The sequence below is a fragment of the Heteronotia binoei genome, chromosome 1, assembly GCF_032191835.1.
Source record: "Heteronotia binoei isolate CCM8104 ecotype False Entrance Well chromosome 1, APGP_CSIRO_Hbin_v1, whole genome shotgun sequence".
Lineage (NCBI taxonomy): Eukaryota > Metazoa > Chordata > Lepidosauria > Squamata > Gekkonidae > Heteronotia > Heteronotia binoei.
In genome coordinates, this window is record NC_083223.1 from 201,567,506 (window position 1) to 201,592,993 (window position 25,488).

At 39.6% G+C, this 25,488-nt stretch overlaps 1 protein-coding gene across 3 annotated transcripts in view; it reads right to left on the minus strand.

Moving 5' to 3' along the window:
* SPATA17 (spermatogenesis associated 17) overlaps window positions 1-25,488 on the minus strand; it is a 236,750-nt gene that overhangs the window by 58,076 nt on the left and 153,186 nt on the right. For all 3 annotated transcript variants that reach the window (XM_060246683.1, XM_060246692.1, XM_060246674.1), the window contains 2 exons: window positions 21,913-22,061; window positions 13,088-13,223 (listed from right to left, as the gene is read on the minus strand). In XM_060246683.1, the coding sequence (XP_060102666.1) occupies window positions 13,088-13,223; window positions 21,913-22,061 (285 nt within the window). The remainder of the gene's footprint in view (window positions 1-13,087; window positions 13,224-21,912; window positions 22,062-25,488) is intronic.

A 25,488-nucleotide genomic window follows, 5' to 3' on the forward strand; every position in this document is an offset into this window, starting at 1 on the left:
TGTCACAATTTACCCATGGGTTTGTTTTCCAAGAGGAGTCTTGGAAATGTAAATATGCTATATTACCATCTATAGATGCTCCCCATATGTGAACTAGGAATGGATGGCAGAGCTAGCAGTAACCTCTTTTTATTTCACCTATTTTTAAAGCTCACAGTCCTTTAGCTAATAAACAAAATCTGGTAGATCCATATTCAAATTCTAAATCAGCCCTATAACTAAGGATAACTTCTCACTGCACATTTTGTGCTTGGATCCTCATTTCCCCTCTCTTACAACCTAATCCAGGGCACAAAGCAAATCACAACATAATAAAACAACAGCAAAACAAACATAATAAAAGAACCCTACAAATCAGGAGCCAGTTAACATGTGATTGATCAACAGGACCTACAGAACCTGGTTAATCAGCAAAAAACTGTGTAAAGAGCCTCTGATTCCTACTCATGTAGAAAGTAATCCTAAACAGGTGTACTGAGAATCCTACTCAGATCTATCTGATGGGCTTGTTCCCAGAAAAGTGTTCTTAAGATTACATTCCAAGTTTTAGATCGTGATAGGCTAAATGTACAATTTTCTATTGACCCTAAAACATTTCTTAACAGATTGGTGTAATCTGTGCAGTTATGCATATAGTTTCTGAACCACTACAGAAACGCAAAAGAGGTCACCACTTTTAACATAATGCCAGACCATGTGGAATTCGAAATGTGTAAATATATTTTGCATGCCTATGCATCTTGTATAAACTTGCCCTAGGTTTGCCTAAAACTGCTCCAGGGCTTCTGTTTCACAAATAGGAGTTCCCATGTTATATATACCATTACTGGAGCTGGAGTTTCAAAAGAGTTTGAGATGTGATAGGAGAACATTCTATTCAAAGACAAAAAACAAAAACCCACAGGGCACATGCACGGTTCAACTAAAGAACCTCCTTGAATTGTAGTTTAAAAGAATTTAAATCAGGACTCTTCTCTCTAACCAAAGAATCTCCTTCAGTTCTACTATCACTAATTACAGTTAAAAAGAATTTTAAATGTGGCTATTCAAGATAATTTTTAGCAGATTAATCACCTATCTTTTTCCTGTTAAAGCAATTTTATTGGTAACATATGGTAGCAAAATTATTTCTTAAATCTTAATAACTTCTTTTATCTACCCCATATATTACTTTTTACCCACCCCTCCCCCCGTTACTTGACCCCCACCGGTGTTATTTACTTATAATGCTAATATTTAAAGGTACCCTTAACTATTAAAACAAAAACTTATATTCTTCTTCTTCTAAAACTTAATCATTATCAAAACTTGTCCAATGTCCTTTTATTTTCCACTCTTTTTCTGCATATCTTCACAACTTTTTCCATTCCGTCTTAAAAACTTCTAAATCATAGTCTCTTAATGTTCTTGTTAATTTGTCCATTTCACTCCATGTCATAACTTTTATAATCCAATCCCATTTCTCTGGTATTTTTTCTTGCTTCCACAACTGCGCATATAGTGTCCTAGCTGCTGAAAGCAAGTACCAAATTACAGTTCTATCTTCTTTTGGAAATTTTTCCATTTGTAATCCCAACAGAAAAGTCTTCAACTTTCTTAAATTCATATCCCAAGATCTTAGTAATTTCTTGCTGAATCATCTGCCAATACTTTTTCGCCCTTTCACAAGTCCACCACATATGGTAGAAAGAACCTTCATGTTTTTTACATTTCCAACATCTATCTGGCATCTTGTTATTCATCTTTGCCAATTTTTTAGGAGTCATGTACCATCTGTACATCATTTTAAAACAGTTCTCTTTAATACTATGACGCGTCGAAAGCTTCATAGAATTTTTCCACAAGTGTTCCCAAGTTTCCATCTGTATTTCTTTATTTACATTAATTGCCCACTTAATCATTTGAGATTTCACTACTTCATCTTCCGTAGACCATTTTAACAGTAATTTATATATTTTTGAAATTAATTTTTCATTATCTCCAAGCAGAACTATTTCCATTTTCGTTTGTTCTTTCTTATCCCTTCAGTTTTAATATCATTATCCACCAAGCTCTTAATTTGTTACATTTGGAACCAATCATATTTATTGTTCAACTCTTCAGCAGTTTTCAATTCTACTTTGCCACTTTGTATTTTTAATAATTGATTATATGACAATCACTTTTCTTCACCTATTTCAGCCATTATTTTATTACTTCCGCCAGCACTATCCATAACGGTTTTCTGTCATCGTCATATTGTACTTCATCCATGTATTTAACAAGTTATTTCTTATATAATGGTGAGAGAAGAAACCGTCCATCTTCTTTTTTCCATAATGCAAATACATGTGCCAGCCAAATTTATTTCCTTGACCTTCTGACACTATGAGTTTTTTGTTTAACAGTGTTATCCATTCTTTTATCCACACCAAACAAACTGCTTCCTGATATAATTTTAAATTTAGTAGTTGAAATCCACCTCTTTCTTTTGCATCTGTCAAAACTTTCATTTTAATCCTTGGTTTCTTCCCAGCCCACACAAATTCTGAAATTTTCCTTCGCCATTATCAAATTGTTTACTTTCTTTCACAATGGGAATAGTTTGAAACAAATACATTATTCTTGGTAGAATATTCATTTTAATTGCAGCAATTCTACCCAGCAATGACAAATTAAGTTTGTTCCATTTTAACATATCTTCATCCATTTTACGCCATAGCTTCTCATAATTATTTTTAAATAGATCAATATTCTTCATTGTTATCTCCACACCCAAATATTTTACTTTGGAGGTAACTTCACAACCCGTTAGTCTCTGTAATTCTTGTTGCTTATTTAATTGCATATTTTTGCATAGAAATTTTGATTTTTCTTTATTGATACAAAGTCCCACCAACTCCCCATATTCTTGTATTTTAGCTAACAACAAAGGTGTAACTTGTATGGGGTTTTCATTTATAAACATTATATCATCTGCAAATGTTCTATATTTGTAAGTAAATCCTTTAATTTTTAATCCTTCTATTTCTTTGTCTTCTTGAATCTGCATCAATAATATTTCAAGAGTCATTATAAACAACAATGGGAAAGCAGACAACCTTGTCTTGTGCCTTTGCTAATTATCATATCTTCTGTAAGGTCTGCATTTATACATTGCCTTGCACGTTGTTCAGTGTACATTGCTTTTATCATTCTAATAAAGCTTTCTCCCAATTCCATCTTCTCCATTACTGCAAACATAAAGTCCCAGTTTAAATTGTCAAACGCTTTCTCTGCATCTGCAAAGAATAATGCTACTTCCTTTTCTGGATGTCTTTCATAATATTCTACAATATTTACAACAGTTCTGAAATTGTCACTTATTTGCCTTTTGAGAAGAAACCCTGCTTGATCCTCCTTTATAAAATTTATCAAATATTGTTTAAGCCGTTCTGCCAAGATTCTTGTATATATTTTATAGTCATTATTTAATAACGAAATTGGTCTATAATTTTTTACATTTGTGACATCTCTATCTTCCTTTGGTATCAATGAAATAACAGCTTCCTTCCATGTGTTTGGTATTTTTCCTTTTATTTTTACCATGTTCATCAACTTCTGCCATTTCGATGTTAACTCATCTTTAAAAGTTTTAAAATATTTAGCTGTATATCCATCTAGCCCAGGTGCCTTTCCATTTTCCATTGCATTAATTGCAGCCTCAATTTCAATTTTTTCAATTGGATCATTCAAAACTTTTCACATATTTTCTGTTAAAGGTTCTATTTTTATCTTTTGTAAATACTCATCCATCTTTTCTTTATTTATTTTAACACCTTTAAACAACTTGGCATAATACTTAAAAAATTATCTTTTTATTCCCTCTTGACTCACCACCTCTCTTTCTTCTACCACAATTTTATTAATAATTTTATTTTCTCTTTTTTTTTTCTTCAATTGCCACGCCAAATATTTTCCAGGTTTATTTGCTCCCTCAAAAGATTTCTGTTGCAGTCTTTTCAAATTCCATTCCAATTCTTTATTTAACAAATGTCTCATTCGCATTTGTAATATTGTAATTTCCCTTATAATTTTCTTTTTCCCTGGCCTTTTTCTCAGCTCTCCTTCTTTTTTTCTTTATTTCATTCTGAATGTCCAACAGCTGTTTTTCTTTTGCTCTATCTTTATTATTCAAGGTAATCAATAATCCTCTCATTACTACTTTGTAGGCATCCCAGACCGTCTGAAATTCCATATCCTCTTTATCATTCACTTGAAAGAAAGCTTTAGTTTCATTTTCTAGGTATGTCACTATTTCTTTATTCTGTAGTAAATCTTCATTCAATCTCCATCTTCTCAACTTCTTGGACAATTTTGTAATCCACATTATTAGGTTATGATCAGCCCCAATTTTAGGTAAAATCTCTATTTTCCTTGTTATAAGACCTAAATCTTTAGTCCCCCACAACATGTCAATTCAGGAAAAAGTTTTATGTCTTGCTGAAAAAAAGGTATAATCCCGCACCTCAGGGTTAAATTTCCTCCAAAATTTTCTTGTTTGACCAGTTCAAAAAAAGACGTTGGCAATTTTTCTTCTTTGTTATTATCACCCCCCCCCCCCCCCAGACCTATCCAGAGAGTTCTTAATTGTTCCATTAAAATCTCCCACTATCAAAACTTGGTCCTATGTCAGTTCATCAAATTGTTGTGTAATGTCTTTTTAAAAAGCATCCTTTGCACCATTAGGCACATACAATCCCAATAACAATGTTTTCTTTGCATTTAATATTATTTCTACTGCTACAAATCTTCCATCTTTGTCTTTAAACACTAATTTTGGCTCCAGTTCTTATTTAATATAAAAAATCACTCCCCTTTTCTTCTGTTCAACCAATGAAAAAAATTCTAACCCCAATTGTTTATTCCATAAAAATTTGAAATCATTTAATATGCACTTGTAAACAAACTATATTACAATTTTGTTTTTTAATCCAATGAAACATTGCCCTTCTTTTTTTGTGGTGAATTTAGTCCATTTACATTCCAAGACAATAATTTGTAATCCATCATGGTGCAAATTCTTTATGTTCTTCATAAAAACTACACAGTTCCTGTGCATTTGTGATTGTGATTCTTTTCCCCTGAAGTTCAAAACTCAAACCTTCAGGTATTATCCACCTAAATCTCATTTCATTGTACCGTAATTTTTCTATTAGTTTTTATATGTTCTTCTATCATTTATCACTTGCCTTGGCAACTCCTTCATGATTCTTACTCTGCTGCCTCCCACTATCAATGTCTTTTCAAAGTTTTTACTCATGATCTTTCCCACCATTTCTTTTGTCATATATCTTATAACAACATCTCTTGGTAGATTATTTTTTTGCCATAAAGTGAGTTCACTCTATACATATAGTCATACATATACATATGTTCACTCTATACATATAGTCATACATATTTTTAGTCTCTTCAGGATCTTCCTCTAAAAATTCTGCAATTATTTTTATTATATATTCTTTTAGGTCACCATCTTCCTTTTCAGGTACTCCTCTCAGATGTATCTGAGTCTCCATCAATTTGCAGTCATGGATTGTTACTTTTTCTTGCATTTTCAACAAGGTGGAATCATATACTTTCATTCTGCCTTCTACCTCCTGCACTTTCTTAGAAGTTTCCTCTGTTTCCTTTCTGAGATCTTCCATATCTTTTTTAATCTCTTCAATAATTTCTTTTTTAGATTCATTTTTCATCTCTCTCATACCTCTCATCATTCTGGCCTCCATTGCTTCTAATTGGTCCTGAATTTTTTCCAATGAAGTAGCCCTTGTATGGGGTTGCTTGTGTTCTGACATTTAAAAAACAGCAAAAATTTGGACCTCACCAATTTCAAATTCAACTATCAGATTCAAAAGAATAGGACTTGCCCTTTATAACAAGCCTAATTTCGCCGTCCTTAGAGCTCCCAAAACCAAAATATTTATTTTTAAAGTTTTAAATCTTTCAAAATGGCGGTCGCAACTTTTTGCTGCTCCTTACATTTTTTTCTCCCTTTTAAAAATGTCTAAAGTCCACACAAATAATATGTCCATTAATTCCAACAATTTTTAATGTTCCGAACACTTTAAAAACTTTCTTTTAATTTTGACCTCCAGGCAATGGTCGCCGCTATTTCTCAATGGTATTATATTTCTAGAGTAGATTTTTGATTCGGTACTTCCTTCTTTACTTGCCACAATGTCACATTCACACTGGTAAGGAGATCGCACGATACTTGACGTACTTCCTGTATTGCTTGAATATGCTGCAGGTCTGTGACGATGGTGCTCTTTTTTCAAAACCACAAGTAGACCAAACAATAAATTCCTTTCCACTTTTTAGCACTGTCCTTTATATTTACAAAGTCCAAATTTCACCTCTCAAAATTTCCTGTGCATATCTTGGACTAATCTCTGACTGAGAAAAGTAGGCAGTAGGCATTTATTTCCTTCCACTACCCCGAACAGAAGTTCCAGCCTGCTCCCGTTATGAGAAGCAGCTCAGCTTGACATTTTCCTCCCCCGGAAGCTGATTAATCACCTATCTTTTAAATGGTTAATTATGCTAACTAAAATTACAAAGCAATTCTAAGAGGGGGGAATTGGAATAATAAGAAGAAGAGCTGCAGATTTATACCCGCCCTTCCCTCTGATTCAGAGTCTCAGAGCGGCTTACAATCTCCTATATCTGCTCCCCCCACAACAGACACCCTGTGAGGTGGGTGGGGCTGAGAGGGCTCTCACAGCAGTTGCCCTTTCAAGGACAACCTCTGCCAGAGGTATGGCTAACCCAGGGCCATTCCAGCAGGTGAAAGTGGAGGAGTGGGGAATCAAACCCGGTTCTCCCAGATAAGAGTCCGCACACTTAACCACTACACCAAACTGGTTCTCCCTCGGAGAGGGACCTGACTGGCCTCTATGCCGGTATAACTCTGAGTTATGTTGGATTAAGGGCAGTTTACAATGGTGCCAGAAACTACCGGTGCTGCACAAGAGTGCCGCAACCACACACCACAAAGCAATAAAACAAACTCTGCTGCCAGAGTATATGTGGGTGTTCTAGGGGGCATAATGGCAGTTAGTTGGCTTCCAAAGTGTTTTCGGCATGGGAATGCCCCCGTCCTTCAAGCAGGAACATGGGCATACTGGCAGTAATGGCATCATAACTCACTGACTGTCATGATAACTTCAGATTCATTCCCCCCACAGCCTCCATGGCAGCAACCAAGGAGCTCAGGATATTGACTAAGTGTACACCCAATCAGCACATTCCCCTTCTCCAACTGCACACCTCCTTGGGACCCATTCAGGCACCTGCCCTACAAATGGTTCCAGGAGGTTGCCCCAAAATTCCAGAAGTAAGGCACACACCATGGAATGCTGACTGACAACTCTCTGCCAGGTGGACTTACAACAAGTGCACAAGCACCCCAGTCGCAGGCACAACACAGACAGGGCACCTAGCATTGTTGGGCGAACACATGCGGGGAATACACTGCAGGGAGAGCAAAGTCCACAATTTCAGAGCAGCCCAGGGAGAGGTGGCTGGTCCCAGTGGGCTGGTGCAGCCTGGGAAGGATTGCTGGACCTTTTGTTGGAACAAAGCCATTGTCATAAAGGCCTACCACAACAGTGAGGTTTGACCAATAACTGAAAGCACTGCAGAGCTGATATGATCAATTTCAGAGGGCATAGCCCTATGGAGCCTCCCTGGGGCCATCCAGATTCCAGCTACCCCAGGCAATATTTTGGTATGCAAATAAAGCGCTCAAACAGCAAACAAACTGGGCAATGTCATCTATCCACAGCACTAGTGATTGGCTCTGTGAACAACATGCATGTCACCATTTCAGATTGCCCTTCAGCAGCACAGCAACCATGACAGTAAGTGCTGCCACTGCTCATTGGGAGCCAGGTTCAAGAAACCCAAAAGCATCCTGGGGCCCAATGCCCACAGAGCTAGGACATCATGGGGTGGATGCAGGGGGCCTGTACCATAGAGGGATTAGTAATTTGTGTGGTTGTGCAATCCCAGCCACAGCTCCCACCTTCCTCTGTTATGCTTGCAAAAGTGACATCTCATCTGTCTGGCCAGAGGGGCAATTGACATATGCGTTAACTGTCTCACCTGGCGGAAATTCCTAGCTCTGAATTCACTGTTGTCTATTCTCCTTTTCATGGGATCCCAAGCAATGTGAAGAACAGAATGGGACTGATGGGGCTGAGCTACCTTCTGGCCACACCCACATGGCCCAAAGGTCCAGGTGCATGCAGCCCCCATGGCAGCAACCTCATCATCCCCCATGATGGCAGAGGCCACCATGGCTCTGGCAGCTGACCATAGGCATGCATCCATAGACCTCACGAAGCCTTGTACCTGGCCAGGTGTGCCCAGGGGTGGTGCTGTGCTTGATCTGTATTGGCAAGCACACCACCCTCTCTATTCCAATAACACTCAAAAGGGGACATGTAATGGCGGGGTCCGATCATCTGTTACCATTCCGGAGGGTCTGTAAGATGGAGCTGTTCCATGGGCCTATGGCTGAGGCAGACGGGCGTCCTATCATTTAAACAGCCCCCCCGCCCCCCGCACCCACTGCACTGTACTGATTCTTTGAAACCAATATAACCGGGATTTGAACATCTAGGTTGGGACAAGCAAGCCAAATCAATCTGTTAATACCATCTTTGCCGCCCCACCTAATGTGAGCTGTGCCTTAATTGTTTTAATTTTAAACTGTTTTAATTGTTTTAAATTGATTTGATTGTTTTATTGTGTTAGAAGCCGCCCTGAGCCCACTATGGGAAAGGGTGGCCTATAAATCTATAGAAATAAATAAATAAATCATATTGGGGAAGCCCATATAAGGCTAGTGGCACCTCCATGTACCATGGTGAGGTTCTGGCATCATGGGTGGGTCACCAGCAGGTCCATCAGTCCCCACCTGGGCTGAGGGGAGGAGAGGCCCCCCAACAGATGTGGCCATCAGGATGCCTCTGCCACCATGTGTCCACACACACTTCCAATTGAGATAGCCCCTAAGGTCTTCCGTAGCAGAAGCTCCTGGTGACAGCATCAGGTCACCCTGGCCCACGGGCCCCCCACATCAGCCTAATCAAGGGGAAGCGGGAAGTGCTGCTGTATGGTCATGTTGTGGGGCATGGTGCAAATTACCAACAGCTTCATCACTGCCCCTTGTGTGGTGGAGGCATTAGCATTGCATCTTCAACTGGTCATATGCCCACTCGAAGACCATATGTGTTTGGCAGTGGGCTTGATTGTAGGCTGCACAGTCTGGTGGGTTATCTTCAGGATATGGCATCAGTAAATATGGCAGCAGGAGATACGCTCAGTCACCTGGTGGGAATGGCATGTGAGGCATTAAAGGTAGTGGTCCTCTTCTGTATGCCCACCTAACCATGCCCACCAAACTAACCCAGGAGCCATCCTTTGCCCTCTGGCTGGCCAGGCAGCCAACAGATGATTGATACATACAGCAATGATGTGGGCAGCCTATGAACTTGGCCAAAAGGTCCATTAAAAATGACCTGGTGGTAACAGAAAGCCTGAATGTTCAGTCTGCTGAAGCAGTGGCAATAACAGTATACCTGTGACTCTTCCCAGGGGGCCATACATGCTATGTGGGTGCAATCAATGGCCCCGCTCCACATTCCCCTATGTGCAGGTGGAAGGATGCTACAACATCTGGTGACAAGGATGCCGACTGACAACTCCTTGATGGTTAGTGGCACCTCCAAGCACCAGATGAGGCCAAGAAGGCACTGCTGTACAGGTTGGTGGTGAAGCATGCGAGTGTTGCTCTTGCCACTGCAGCTCCATCACCTCCTGCTGCCATGCCTTCTGGAGCATGGCTGAGGAAGGGTGTCCACCATTCAGATCAAGATGTCCACTCTGATGTGCTGGAACAATTCCTTTGGTCCCACTCATTAGTGTGTGGTCCCACTCATTAGCTAGATGGCCATCTGACAGCAATGAAGATCCTGTGAATTTAGGGGGAGGTATTTGTGAGTTTCTTGCACTGTGCAGGGGGTTGACTAGATGATCCTGGAGGTCCCTTCCAGCTCTATGACTTATGACTTCCATTAGTCCTGCTTGCCCTGTCTATCACACTGCCTTACCTTGCAACAATGAGAGAACATAAAGCTGCAGTGGGATTGCTACAGACACCACTCTCGGGGCACCTTTTTTCCCTTTTGGCCACCAGGTAATTATCCCCTTTGCAAGGTGACTAGTGGCGCTGCAGCTGTCCCACAATCAACTACCACAATGCAGGCAAAACACAGGATTGCTATGTTGACCCATGAAAAAGAGCTTGTGACTCTTATGATTAAAAAAAATGTAAACAATTTTGTACTTGCATTTTTTAATCAATACTTTTGTTGGATTAGAAACATATTTTCCCTACCACCACCAGAGATGCTCAAGTCATTAAAATTTCTTGCAAAAATATCTGATGTTACTATAGCATAGCATATCAAGTTGAAATGCATACAGAAGCTTTTCAAATCAACCAAAGCAACACTGTTTTGAGGGGAAAAGGGGTATGACTCGAAATACCACTAAATGAATAATGATGTGGAAGAAGAGCTCAATTGTATTGAAAACTCTTGACTGACTAATAAAGATTGTACATATCACTTCAATCTTAGATTCAGGATTTTTAAGCAGCAGACCGCATTTATTAGAGGGGCTAACAATCACTGTCTAAAGTCAGCTGACAAAGGCTGCAATCCAAAGAACAATTACTTGGGAGTAAGCCACACTGCATGAAATGGACGAAGATCTGTTTAGGATTGCTTTCACAGGCTACAGTCCTACGCACATTTATCTCAGAGTAAGTCCTAACCAAGCTCAATGGGATTTACTTGTGAGAAGATTTTAGGACTGCTGTGAGGTTGTTCTGCAGATCTAGGCTACCTAAAATGCCATGCTGCAGGTCCAAGGAATAGCCCTTTTAGCTAGTACTGATTAATACAGTTATGATTGGGAAGTCAATACCTTGTGCAAAAATAATTTGTTCCATTTGATGAGACTGTAAAGACTTAAGGTGTCCAGCATGCTGTAATTCCCTACCTCAAGATATAGAATCATGCTGCAGTTGTGGCAAGACCTGGTGTGTACTAAACTTTTTTCTATAATCTGTTTTAACTTAATTCCACAGGGAGTTTACGTAAAATCAGAACTGTTTGCTTCCCCAAGCTGACAAGAACTTATAAAAGCAGCTGAGAAGTAATTGTTCAATTGTTTTCTTTCCATTTCATGCTTTGTGACTGATGATCTACATGAGTTCAGTTTTTAAACTTTTGACATCCTATCCCATATTGAATTCCTTCCACCCAACAGCTATTATACAATGATAAAAGTTTTGAGAAACATCAAGGCCTATAGTTAGAAATTCTGAAAGGTTTTTTTTGGCACATGTCAATGATGAAAATGTCTGAATGCTGCGACATATTTTCACTCATGTTTAAATGTGGTCACACAAAAAAAGAGAAAGTAAACATTGAGCAATTTTATTCCTTTTGTTATGGCTATTGAAATAACCCACAGTTTCTCTCTTTCTAACCTGTTTCATAGTCACATAAGAAAGAACATAACAATTTGGGCTGCAAATGCATGCATGAAGCTCCCTCTCCTACAAGGGCTTCTCCATTCTTTTCAATGAAAGGCAGTTGATAAAGCCAATACACTTAGTAAAGTATTATTTAAAGCTGTAAACAACTTCAGACTTTAGTGTCTTCAACGCATATGAAAGAAGCAATTTGGTAGTATGGACACTGGCCATAATTTTGGGAGGACTCTAGGCCCCATCTGGAGGTTGGCAACCCTAACAGGATTGGATCCTACATCTTTGACCAGAAGGCCATTTGGGACATGGGTCTTTTCTGCCAATAGCCCAAGATTTACAAGAGCCTTGTACCTGGGAACCTTGCAAGGTTGGATTGCAGTGAGAAGGGGAAATGGGTGAAAATTAGCCTTCATGTTTTTCCACCAGTGGAGTTTCCATTGATACAAAATTCTCAACTGACAGAAAGGGAAGTGAGGCAATTTTTCTGGAAGTCTTTTTTGTGTTATGTTATCCCTTTACATATGGAGCTCTATATTGTAAAGATGTGCTGTAGTGAATAAAGTCCTTTTCCTTTTAAGAAAGACTGTGTTCAAAGTACCACAGTTACATGCTTTGCTGCTTGTTCATTCAACACAGAGAAGGAGAGAGTAGTGGGAGCTAAGGGACTCTGCAGTCCCCCCACAAACAGAAAGTCTTTTGGTAAAGATGGTAAAGTATCACCCTGTCCATGTTTTACCCTTGTGTTACCCCTATCAATTTCATCTCTATTTTTCCTTAGGAACTGTGTGATTGTTGTATGAATTATTTACCATGTTTGAATGTGTGATTGTATTTATATATATTTTTCTGAGTAAACATTTTAAAATATATTGAGTCTGGAGTCTCTTTTCTGAAAACTACACCTCTGTAAATTGGTATAAGATCTCTCCTACGCTCTGCCAGGGTCTCCTCTGCTAATTCCCCCATCTAAGAGGAGACCCACAGCAATTTCCCTGACACACTCGCCATCACCAAGGATGCGGTAGAGCCAGCGCGGGCTACACTTACACATTCAAATGTGTTTTTAAATCCCAAATGTGGATAAAACTGAGAGCCTGCAAATCATAATTCTATGGGAGCAAAAGCCTCTGCAACTCTACACAGAAAGTGTAAAAAAAATGCTGCATCATTATTGAGTGAAGCACTGACATTTCAATCTATGCCATTATTATGCATTTCTAACATCAGATTTCAAAATATTATTAAAAGTTCATCTTACTGCTTAACATACAAAAACTTTCAACCAATAATATTCTGTCATAAGTACAGAAGAACCTTTATTTTGTAGTCTACTTTTAAGTAATCAGCACCTTACCAAGATCATTTGATAACTTCTCAATAATTTTAAGGAGCTTTTATTTCATTTCAGTAGAAATTGATTCAGTGGAGTGGATTGATTTTGATATGTTTAAAAAGTATACAAAGCTATAACTTTGCTTCAGTTTTTCTATAACTCACCTTGTTTGTTATCCATTTTTCTCTGTGTTGTTCCCGGAAGTATTTCAGTCCATAATTTTCTTTGCCATATTTACTTGATCTTTGCATGGATGGGATATATTTATATGGTTTGTGGCATGATGCAAATGGTAAAAATCTGAAAGATGAAACATACATACATATATATAGTGTGTGTATGTGTGCATTCATTTTATTATTCTGCTGTTATATTATGTAAGTAAACAGGAAAACATTATAAAAGATACGAATGTTTGCCCCCACAACCACTTTCTGCATTCACAATCTATCATTGTTACTATATGGCCAATACATGCACTTTTAAGATGATTTCCTTCTTTTCTCTTTCATACTATCCATTCTATATAACATGGTTACATAGTTTCTGTTTCACAAAATATGTTTTAAAGTGAAAATAATGGAGATTTGCCCCAAGTATAAGGAAAGCAGCACAGAGTTGTGGATAATGGATTATGTAGTAGTTACTTTATACTTTTGAAAAAGGAGGGGCCTGTGGAAAGAAAGCATTAGAAGTTTGTGTCCAGACAGTTGATTTCTCCTCCAGTAAGACTGCACTGCTGATATCATTATTTCTAGTATTGTTCTATTATCTCCACTCTCAACTCCTGAACACTGTAAGGGGAGATTAGGGGTCATGGCAGGACTTAACTTTGGCTTGATGGGAAATTAAAAGATAATTTAAAAAAAATTAGCTCATTTATGTGTTGCCTTTTTCTAGTGGGGACCCAAAATGGCGTACATCATTCTCCTCTCCTCCATTTTATCCTCACAACCCTGTGAAGTACATTAGCCTGAACATTTGTGACTGGCCCAAGGTAACATAGAGAACTTCCATGGCAGAGTAGGTCTCCCAGATCCTAGTCTAACCACTACACCATGCTGCCTTTGACCTTGATGGATACTGCTACAACCGTATGATTTCAGCTGCCTCACCTTAATGTGGACTGGTGCCAACCCTATGATTTCCTGGTCTTCCCTATTGTGTGTTTATTTATTATGCACTGCCTTTGTACCTGCCAGGGTCACCAAGGTGGCTAACAATTAAAAACAATATATCATAAAAGTGCACCATAAAACCAGTTAAATACCTTTATAAAACATGAGGGCAACAATTAAAACGTAAGTCGGGAAGGAGGGGAGTCTGATAGCCGGACTAAAACCTGGATCCTACAGCTTTGTTCCATGTACATTTCTCTTCATCCATTGTGGAGGTGGTTTTCCACTGCAGAGTGCATTCTTCATGTGCTAGGCACTTTGGAGCTCCTTTTAAAAAATGGTGTTACAGAAGCAGACGTGCCTAGTGCCCAAGGAGACAAACTCCACAGAGAAGGATTATCTCAGCAACAGACAAAAAAAAGTGTATGTGGAGCCAAGGCATAGGATCTAGAGAAGGAAGACAAACTCCATAGATGCAACTATATCTTTCCAAAGTCAGGTAATAAATGTTGCAGTAGATTTCAGGCATACAGCTACTAAGACTGACATCAAATCAATAATAAGAGAGAGACAGAGAGGTTATAACAGTGGTAAACTTATGTGAGCAAGAAAGACTCAGGTGAAAGGCAGCTGCTTGCACACTGGATGAGATACCAAACATGATGCCATAATACTGCTGTGAATGTAGAAAGGCAATTACATTCTCTTTCTTTTCATCTTTCCTGAGAATAAATGCATTTATAAAAGAAGTACAAAATGAAACCACACCCTAAATGATGAGGTCATTAAAGTACTAAGTGTCTGTACTCTGAGGTTAAAATGTTATCTTCCTCAGATGCATGTTATAAAGAAATATTAAAATGTTATTTTCCTGATAAAATAAACCAAACAACCCTGAAAAAAAGAGAAGGAACAGGTTTTTTAAAGAACGGACATTAATATTTTAACTGCTGTGTACAACTTTTGAGAAGGCACCTGGGGAAAAAAAAACCCTTGCCTTCTTATTTCTACTAACTTGCTAAATTCTATTTTTAAATCCTTTATTGGAAGAGGTTTATATTTTATCAACAGTAAATTACATCAATAAACCTTCCTTGTGAAGAAACAAATTGGTCTTTATTAGCATCTGGCCAGTCAAATTGCCCATAAAGAATTCCAAAGCAAGGGCTATCCTGAAAATTAACAAAACAAAAGCACAGAAGTAGCCGAGCTTTAAATTATACAAAGCTAGAGAAGCAAGTATATACTCATGGGACAGGTGGCTCTCATATAAGACAGATTATAGCACTTCCAGGGCTAATTTGCACATGGGATGGACATCACACACACAAAAAATTAATGTGGCCCCAATGTCCCTGAGTATACATAGGAGGTGCTGAAAGCCGGCTGCTCCACTTACAGTTTTTATCACTTCTGAATTGCATTTTAATAGTACATTTTTCTTTTGTTCAGACATGAAAGAAAATTGGCTCTCTCAGGGGATTGGATGATGACTGAAATGACAAGGCTAGTAACCTAAGAATTTGCCTATGAATGCCTGAGATTTAGGGTAGGCTTAATACACAGCACAAAGTGCTTAAAAATCTTTATTATAATAGCAAATTCTATAATAGCAAATTTGATATTGACATCACAAACAATGTTTATGGTTTATTTTGTTATTGAAACAAATGAGGATTCCTTAAAGAACATTATTTGTAAAAACTCAATAGCCTTGTTTTTATTATCAAAAGGCATGGCAAGTAGCCCAGAGTGTAAACTTATATTGCAAATATTTAAAGAAAATTAGGGATTACACAATCTAATTAAATTCTGTGATTCATGTTAATAGTATATAATGGAATTGTTACTACCTTGTTTGATACACCATGGTTTGAATATTGGACTGTCAGGACAAAATGGCATTGGTGTTGTATTTGGAGCTTGGGATCAAACCGAGTACCAGAGCTGTATTTTACATAAATTCAGAATTCAAGACTTCCCTAATAGAAGATGTGGGACTAAACTGGAGAGTATCCCATGCCCCAAACAAAATTGTTACAGCCTCCGAAGGAGAAAGCTACTGGATAACCTGAGCAGGAATTGTTTACATTTGGTTTTTCTGCTTTAGAGGGTCTACTTAATTTCTATGAACTATGCCAGTCTGGTCCCAAATCAGTCTGAATTCCTATACTGATTAACAGGATCTACCCCTGTCCCTGTTAGATTCTACTTAGAGGTTTGGGTCACAAGTTGGGCAAGTCTCTACTCGAAGGTACTGTGATAAGTCCTGCAAATCTTTTCAAAGGGATATAAACTGGGAATAATAAGGATTACTGTAGACATAATAAAAATGGTGGCAGTGACACAACCTGCCACATTCACATCAGTGATCACCATGAGGTGTGTGTAACTTCTGAAAGCATACATTTTATGTCATTAATTTTCTCTTCCTTTAATTACAAGAGAACAGGATAAGTAAATGGTTATCTTTATTTTGCTTTTCTGAGCTAGATATAATTTTTTATATATCATTGGCATGCTAAAAAGAAATAGAAAATACACAGTAAGGTCATCTCTAATGTCTTGTCTTTCAGTAACTGAAAATGCTGTTTAGAAACCACATTCAGAAATACACAGAATATATTGTAGTTACTAGCTTTTATACTGTATTCATGGCATTTTCTGATATAAAAGTGTAGAATCATTGAGCTGCTTTGGTTTTAATCCAACTCCATAGTAGAAGAAAAAGCATCAGAAAAACGCTAGCCTAGTTCTTGTATAAAGCAAAAGTAACAGAGCGCTTTTCTTTGCAGTGAAATTCTAGAACTACTTAATTATATACAGAATTATATCTACATCCCCAGTGTTATAAAGTACCAGAACTTCATTAGAAAAATTAAGCTGGAAAAATGAAGGCACCACTTTGTAAATTTCCACTGGAAATTAGCTAGAAGAGGCAGTGGAATACTGGATCAAAAGAGGGTAATCATGCTTAACTGTGCCCTAGAGCACCCGCATGTATAATACGATTTGCACAGTAACTACCTCTCCTATTACTGCTTGTTTGGAGTATTCTGTGTTAATGGGGTTAGCTAATTTAGTATTTTAACTTAAAAAGGCTCTGCTGATTAATAAATGTTGCACACTGTGTTAGTAATTAAAATAAATGGAAGAGTTACGAACAGAAGTTGAATTGTTAAGAAAACATTATCTGAAAATATATGATAATCCCTGTTTATCATAATACAATAATAGTCCAGAAAATATGCAGATTGCTAAAGTTGCAAAGCATGTGAAAAACCAAACCTAACTTGAAAAAAAGTTTTAGATGCATTTGATTTGTAATACATAGCATTCAGTGTTCCTTTTTACAATGGTCCACCACTCATCAAATACCCTGTGCAATGAAGGAAACACATGCCCAGTGCAGCCCTCCCCCTCCAAATGGCTGTCAGTTTCAGCCATTGGTAGTTATTCACATATGCTTCTGCTTTTGGCACAGGAACAGTGTGGGCAAAAGGAGTCTGTCTGAACAATTCCCAGGGCTGGATCTAAATATTCTGCACTTCGAAGTTGTATATGTACAAGCTCTTAATGCTGCACATTCAGCTTTCTGCAATAGATTGGGAGGTACGGAAATAGCATTTTGTCAGTTCTGTTCACCTGTGTGGGAAGGCTGGTGGATCAAATCCAGGCCCTCACTTTCCATTTCTCCTTCTCTCCCCAAAAGAGGCATGTAATGTGTGGGCATAGGGTTGCCAAGTCCAATTCAAGAAATATCTGGGGACTTTGGGAGTGAAGCCAGGAGACTTTGGAGGTGGAGTCAGGAGACATTGGGGTGGAGCCAGGAACAAGGCTTTGGCAGGGAGGGTGGGATATAAATTGAATGTTATTAGGTGCCCCTATCCTTCTTTTGGGGCTCATAGAATTGGACCCCCTGGTCAACTCGTTTCAAAACGTGAGGGGTATTTTGGGGAGAGGCACTAGATGCTATACTGAAAATATGGTGCCTCTACCTCAAAACACAGCCCCCCCAGAGCCTCTGATATCCGTGGACCAATTCCCCATTATTCCCTATGGGAATCATTCTCCATAGGGAATAACAGAGTGCCCAGTAGACATCCCGCCCCCCCCCCCCCCCGCTTTCTGATGACCCTAAAGCACGGGAAATGCCTTCAAACCTAGGGATTGGCAACCCTCTCTCTCTCTCTCACGCACACACACACTTACTAGGTCTGGTTCCTCCACAAGGACATCTGAAAAGAACAGGGGCTATGCTGCTCTCTGTCTCTCACACACATACTGTAAAGTACTGGGGTTGGCGCAGTAAGAGACCAGAGTCGGAGAGTGATTCAGCAAGCTTTACTTCAGGAACACCAACACAGACTGAGCTCTATTCAAACCTCCCGCTCCTTTATACAATTCTTGCTCCCTTCTGATTGGTTCTTAACTATGTACATGGATTGGCTATTTACAGGGGCCTAAGGGCCTATCAGGGTACAGTATGAGCCTAGATGTTGATTGGCTACTTATGTTTCAATCCTTTCCCTGATTGGGCACGCTTAGGCCTTCTCTGGAACCCTGGTGTGGAGTACAAGCTTGTTCAGCTTCCCTCCAAAAGTAACAGTTCCCTCCAAAAGTAACAGTTCTCCCATTTGAGCCTAGGACACAACACATACACTCTTAATTGCTCTGAAATGAAAGCGAAACAAATGGAGGGACTGTGCTGCTGAACCTTCCCCATGAAGTACTTCCTGCTTCCTGTTCTTATTTAAAGGCACACACACAAACACCCACACATTTTGAAACAGGACCTGTTTGCAGGTTTCTAAATCTGCTGGATATCTAGAGGTGCATGGTAGCTGTGGGGGCAGGGCTTCCACCGCCAGCCAGCTGGCTGGGGGCGGGGGGAAGCCTGTAAAACCGGGGGATCCCCTGCTGGGGATTGGGAAGCCTATGTGGGCAGGTCATCTACTTTTGGATCATTTGTTGCTGTATCTTAGGGAGATTAACAACATAAATGTTCCTTTATCATGAATTAGGCTGCAAACAAAGGGTTGAATTCTGTCATCTGTCAGCAGAAGGCTCTGATGGCTGTGGATCTTATATACCTTTCCCTCCTCTTAGCAGTGTCAACAGACTGGCCTTTTTTCTAGTTACCATCTGGACACCTGATTAACAGCTGGTAGGGATGGAGACTTGTTCCTCAGTCTCTCAACTGAGGGTGAGTCAGAAGGTCTGGTGGTAGCTCATTACCATGGGCAGTGAGGATTCACTTCCCATCCTTTGGTGTTGTGTTTTGCCCTGACTTGTTTCTACACCTTGACAAATAGTATCTTTTCACTCTAGGAAAGTTGATTCCTTGGGTTACAGGACCCACAATGGCAGTTAAGCAAGCTACACTGTGGAGGGGAAAGGGAGCCAAATCATTATCCCAACACTTGCATCAATAGAACTGGTTCTTGCAGAGAGGAAAAAATTTGCCCATTCCCTTCCTCAGTGCACTCCTCCATACCCCATGTGGCTATTAGCCCACCTGGATCCTGTGACCTTGGGATTCAACTTTGCTGAACCTGAAGGAAGGAGGAAAAGATCTCCAGTCATTGCACTAATTGATCACTGGATCCAATCTACAGTATAATGCAGAACTACAGCCCATTTTATTAGAACACCATCTGTTAAGGTTGATAATATATACTGTACTCTAATAATTTGTATTCTTCAAGCACAGATATACATTCTTGGCTGCTATTGAACAACTGCTTAAGGCTGGATTCAAGTGTGTGCATGGGCAATGAAATTCCCACAGCGGAACATCCTATGCTGTGTGTAGTTTTGCTTGTCTGTGGTATCTGGTACCTGCTATTACATAGTAAACTTCATATCCTGAAATGTCAATTGGGAAACCCCCCCCCCCTGATTTTTCAGACTTTTCAAGCATCCATTGTCTTTTGTCCACAGATGTGTAATAAGGAGAGACAACACCAGGGCTTTTTTTGTAGCAGGAACTCCTTTGCATATTAGGCCACATACCCCTGATGTAGCCAATCCTCTTGGCGCTTACAATAGGTCCTGTACTAAGAGCCCTGTAAGCTCTTGGAGGCTACATCAGTGTTGTGTGGCCTAATATGCAAAGGAGTTCCTGCTACAAAATTTTAATACCAGTAGCTCACAAAGCAGAATTTTTGCTCACAAGACTCTGCAGCTTAGAAGGAACACTGCCCTGGAGGTCCCTTCCAACTCTATAATTCCTCTGCTTTGTGCATTCCTGATCTCACAGGCAAGGTCACACTGGCTCTAGACCATTGTTCCTTCTAAGCTGAGTTAGTGTGAGCTAGCTCACAGTTTTTCAGCCTCTAGCTCACACATTTTTGCCTTAGTTCAGGAAGGATGTCCCCAGCGCAAACTAATTTATGCAGTAGCTCACAACTTTAATACCAGTAGCTCGCAAATAGAATTTTTGCTCACAAGACTCCATAGCTTAGAGGGAGTATTGCTGCAGACCCTGAGCTGTCATATGTGTACAGCTCATGCTTCTCCTTGCCAAACCTTCTTTAGTGCTTGAGGGAAGTGACTCATGTCCTGTCCCTATAGAAGAAGAAGACCGCCCTTCTCTCTGAATCAGTCTCAGAGTGGCTTACAATCTCCTTTATCTCCTTCCCCCACAACAGACACCCTGTGAGGTGGGTATGGCTGAGAAAGCTCTCCCAGAAGCTGCCCTTTCAAGGACAACTCCTACAAGAGCTATGGCTAGCCCAAGGCCATTCCAGCAGGTGCAGGTGGAGGAGTGGGGAATCAAACCCGGTCCACCCACTTAACCACTACACCAAACTGGCACCAAAAGGTCTATGAGCCAAGGATAATGGCACCCCTCAAGGGGTTCCTGTTCCAAGTTCATGAAGGTGCTGAAGCCCCAGACTTCTGCTCTGAGGAATCCCTTCATCCTCCAAAATTATGCATTAGGGTGCTTGCCTAAACTGTACCATGTACCACTAAAACTTTTTTCCCACTGCTCTAGTCACAGGAGGCAATCAGCTCACTGCTTGGTCTGCCCTGCTGCCCCATTGACCTCTTATGGCCAGCAAGAGGCCCTCCTGTAGAACACTCAAGAAGATGCCATAGTCCTCATCTGAAATGTGGACTCCATCAGCCTTGTAAAGGTGCAGAATGCCATATACTTGGTGGCATAGTATTTCTGCCTCCAACAACAACAACCCCACACTGCACCTCACAATTCATCTTAGCCTGCGCCCTCTCCAGGTACCCTGGGTACATTGTACCCTTCCAGGCTTGCTATTGACTAATATCTGAACATACAACCAGCACCCAACAGAACTCTCTTCAGGTGCTCAATGTCCACTAAGACTTGCAAAACACTGGACTTTCTAGTAGATTTTCCCATGTTGTTTTTGCCCAGGTGAATTCATATGAAATGGGGTGAGAGAGACCTTTAGGTGGGGGGTGGAGGGCTGGCAATAGTTGGCCCCACAGCATGCCCCTTCTCCCCATCATGTGATCTGTATCAAATTCTATCTTGATGGGCTATGAAATTCTTAACTATTTTCCAAGGAAAAGCAGATACAACGAAAGAGATCAAATGTTATAGCAGAGGAAGGGAGTGTTGAACTTGGCAAGGTGTCAGGGCTATGGGCAACAGTGGAACTCTTTCTTGGCTCCACTTCACCCAAGATCAGTGGCTTATCACCTGAAGCTGCTACCCTTAAACAACTACATAATTACAGTCCAAAGCTCATATCAATTAAACAAATTAGGGTTGCTTTTTTAAAGTTATCAGAATCAATGACTTCTTTTATTCTTATAAGCTGTAAAAGAAATTCAGAAGAAATGACATAGTATAATGAAAATACTAGGAAAATGAAGGAACTTACTCGTCATCATGTACACGGTTTCTCCATTCCTCTTGTTTTACCTTTTCTCTGGCTTCTTCAAGTGAAGCATTAGATGCTGCCACCCGCATGCTTGGCTCAAAAGGCTTGAGGCGCTGCTGTAATACCTCAACAGTGTCGCGAAAGGGACCCTGACAGGTATAGGATAAAATTTATGTTTTATGCTGGGGCTGCTCAACCTTGTTTTGTTTTCAATTCACAGCCTATTACTGATGAAGGACACTACTGAGAACAGGGCTAGACTAAATGACTAATTTTAGTCTATCTTAGAAAGTTCACTCGTTTCTGTATAAACTTGGAACAGCTTACCACAACAGTTCTCAAACTGTAGCAATCCAAGGCCCCCTTTCCTGATTTTAATTTTTTTGTGGACCATTACCGCTTTCATTTTTGTGGTCATTGCCTCCTTCATTTTTGTGGCCATTGCCTCCTTCAATGCTGATGGCTGCCATGCACTGGACATCCCTTTTCATAGTATATGTGAGAAGCTATACACACAGAGGCCTCTTTCACATCTTCAGAAATATATAGTGAAAGCCATACGAGCTATACTATTAAAATAATAGGTTTATGGAACTCTTAGGATTGTCTCTATGTGACTTATAAGGTTAGAACTTGTAAGGCTACTAATTCCAGCTTTGGGAAATCTCTGAAAATTTGGGAGTGGTACCTGGGGGAAGGTGTGCTCACAGGCATATAATTCCATAGAGACCACCCCCCAAAGCTGCAGGTTCCTCTAGGGAAGTGGATTTCTGTAGTCTGAGGAAAAAATTTAATTCTGGGAGAACTCCTGGCCCCACCTGGAGGTTGATAATCCTAACTCAAATAGCAGCTGATTCTAGTGTCACAGCTCAAACACTGTGACCTAATTTTAATCAATCTGACTCCTTGTTAGCGAGGGGCAGCAAGAAATTTCCTTACTGAGTAATAACTTCTAGACATAGGCTAGTTGAACAGGGTAAGAGCAAGTCTGGATGAAATTTCAGAAATGCCGACAGAAATCAAATGACTAGTGTTACACAAAACTTGATTTTCAAAATCAAAAGTATTCAAAAGCCACCGCTGACTACCATCATTTATGAAAGATGGGCACAGAAAAGTCTGTCCTCTGTCCTTATAGAAAACTTGTGGATCAAAGATTTCAGGTTTTCACGGCTGGTAACATCATTAGGGTTTGTAGAATCTTTCGGGATCAAGTGCCGTGTTCTACTGGAGAAAGTTTTCCTTCCAGACGTTTCGTTCTCAGCTGCGGAGAACATACTCAGTGGCGTTGCAGCCAGAGCAGGCGCTCAGACCTTCTTGGCTGCTGTGCTCCAGCTGCAACGACACTGAGGATGTTCTCCGCAGCTGAGAACGAAACGTCTGGAAGGAAAACTTTCTCTAGTAGAACACGGCACTTGATCCCGAAAGATTCTACAAACCCTAACTTGTGGATCCCTTGCAATACCCTGATAGAGGGGCCCCAGTTTGAGGAATGCTGGTGTGCAGTATTAAAACTGTAATTAATTAAAGATTAAGTAGGTTCTTATTCTGATTAGCTATATGTATCATAAAGGTTAGAGATTTTGCATGAATTTTCATCATAATACTCAGACATATTACAAACCCAATATAATTTCTCTGAGAAGTTCTTGCAGAAGATGACAGTGCAAATCAAGATTCTACACATGTTCAGAATACATTTTCAGCTTAAATCTTATTTTGGTTCTTGGACAAAGTAGTGGTGGTGGCAGGTGTCCAGCCAGCCAACTGATAGGTGGGTAGAAGTGCAGGAAGAGATTTCCCCCTCCCCTCTGCCTGTCCTCTTTTCATTCTCTTTTCCTTAGCAATATGATTGATCTTTTGTCAGCATCTGAACCAAAGTGTGCACAGGGAAATCTAGTTGTCAGAGTAACTAACATCTTAATGCAGTTGGGAGTACCAAGGAAGTTGGGGGCCCATGAAGACAGCTTGAGAATTACTAGACTACATGACTGGAGAATTTGCAAATCTATTTTCATGTGAGGTCTCCAGTGTTGCACATAATTTGCCAGGCTACTTATGAATAGAGCCTGGGAAGAATCTGCCTATCTCTTGACTGTAGGGGAGGGACAGTAGCTCAGTAGCAGAGCATCTGCTTGGTAAGCGGAAGGTCCCAGGTTCAATCCCTGGCATCTCCAACTAAAAAGGGTCCAGGCAAGTAGGTGTGAAAAACCTCAGCTTGAGACCCTGGAGAGCCACCGCCAGTCTGAGTAGACAATACTGACTTTGATGGACCGAGGGTCTGATTTAGTATAGAACAGCTTCATATGTATGTAATATTTGAAAATACAGGTGGAGATTTACATAACTTTATGCTTTGCCACATTAACATAACTTTATGCTTTTCCACAAAGGGAAAATGTTTCCAGTCTAGAGTTTTCCATGACATGCTATTCTTCTGCATGTAGGAATAGCGACAACTATTAGTGAGGGAACATTCCATAATATGAACACCCACTTACAGTCTGAAATGGTACACCCCAAATCTTCTGGCTGTAGAACTAGGCTATAAATATATACGGACACAGACAACACTGTCCAGCATTGTACAAATTACTTATATCACCTCTTGCCTTTAGGTAGTAATCAACATGAATTTCTCAGAAGTATCACTTGCACAGTAATTCATACAATTTGCAGGTGTTCTGACTTTTGCTGAGTCACTAATTACAGGATAGTTTTCTTTTACTATTGTTGTTAAAGTAGTGAAGTAGTAAAGCATTTTAAAGGGAGTGCAAATATCCTAATCATGCTTCTTATTCTGAAGGATCTCATTCTTTAAATAGGTTATCACTAACAAGTCACAGCTGGAATTACGGCAAGAACTCAGTGAAGACTGCAGGGCTAATAAAAAGAAATGATTCACGCCTCATTTATGTTCACTTATGTTTTACATTAATAGAAACCAATAATAGGAACCAGTTACCATAAAAGTCACGGACCGTAAATAACACAAATGGCAAATAAGTATCATCTAGTACTTTTCACAGCTGGACAGGAGGATTGCTATATTTGAAAGTTGATAATGGATTTTTTTTTACTGGAACTTTACTATTTAAAGACATACTACCTCAATTCTCAGGACTCTAGGAAAGAATCTAAAGAAGCAAATAATTATAGTGGATATTATGCTTTGTGAACATTTTTCTCCACATTAATTCCCTCCCAGAACAATTATGGCAAGAATAAATTTATTTTACTGGGACCACTACAAGGCTTTTAAAAGAGAATAAAAGAAATAAAAAGTATATTAGGTTTCTCAGAATAATGAGTGTGACCAAGTAATTGACACAAAGCAGTCGATGTTATTTGCTTATCCTGTACTTGAGAAAGGAAAATTAAGAACACAGAATGTGAAAAAGAATTAACCATATCTAGTTGATTGTCATTCTTAAAGCACAGAATGGATGCATTTGCACGATGGAAAACACAAAACTGACATTTTTGTTGTTGTTGTTTATGAAGTCCCCCCTTATTTCTAAACATGTTGCATGCATTGTTACTGTGCACTACTGTCACAGCAAAATTTCAGCACAT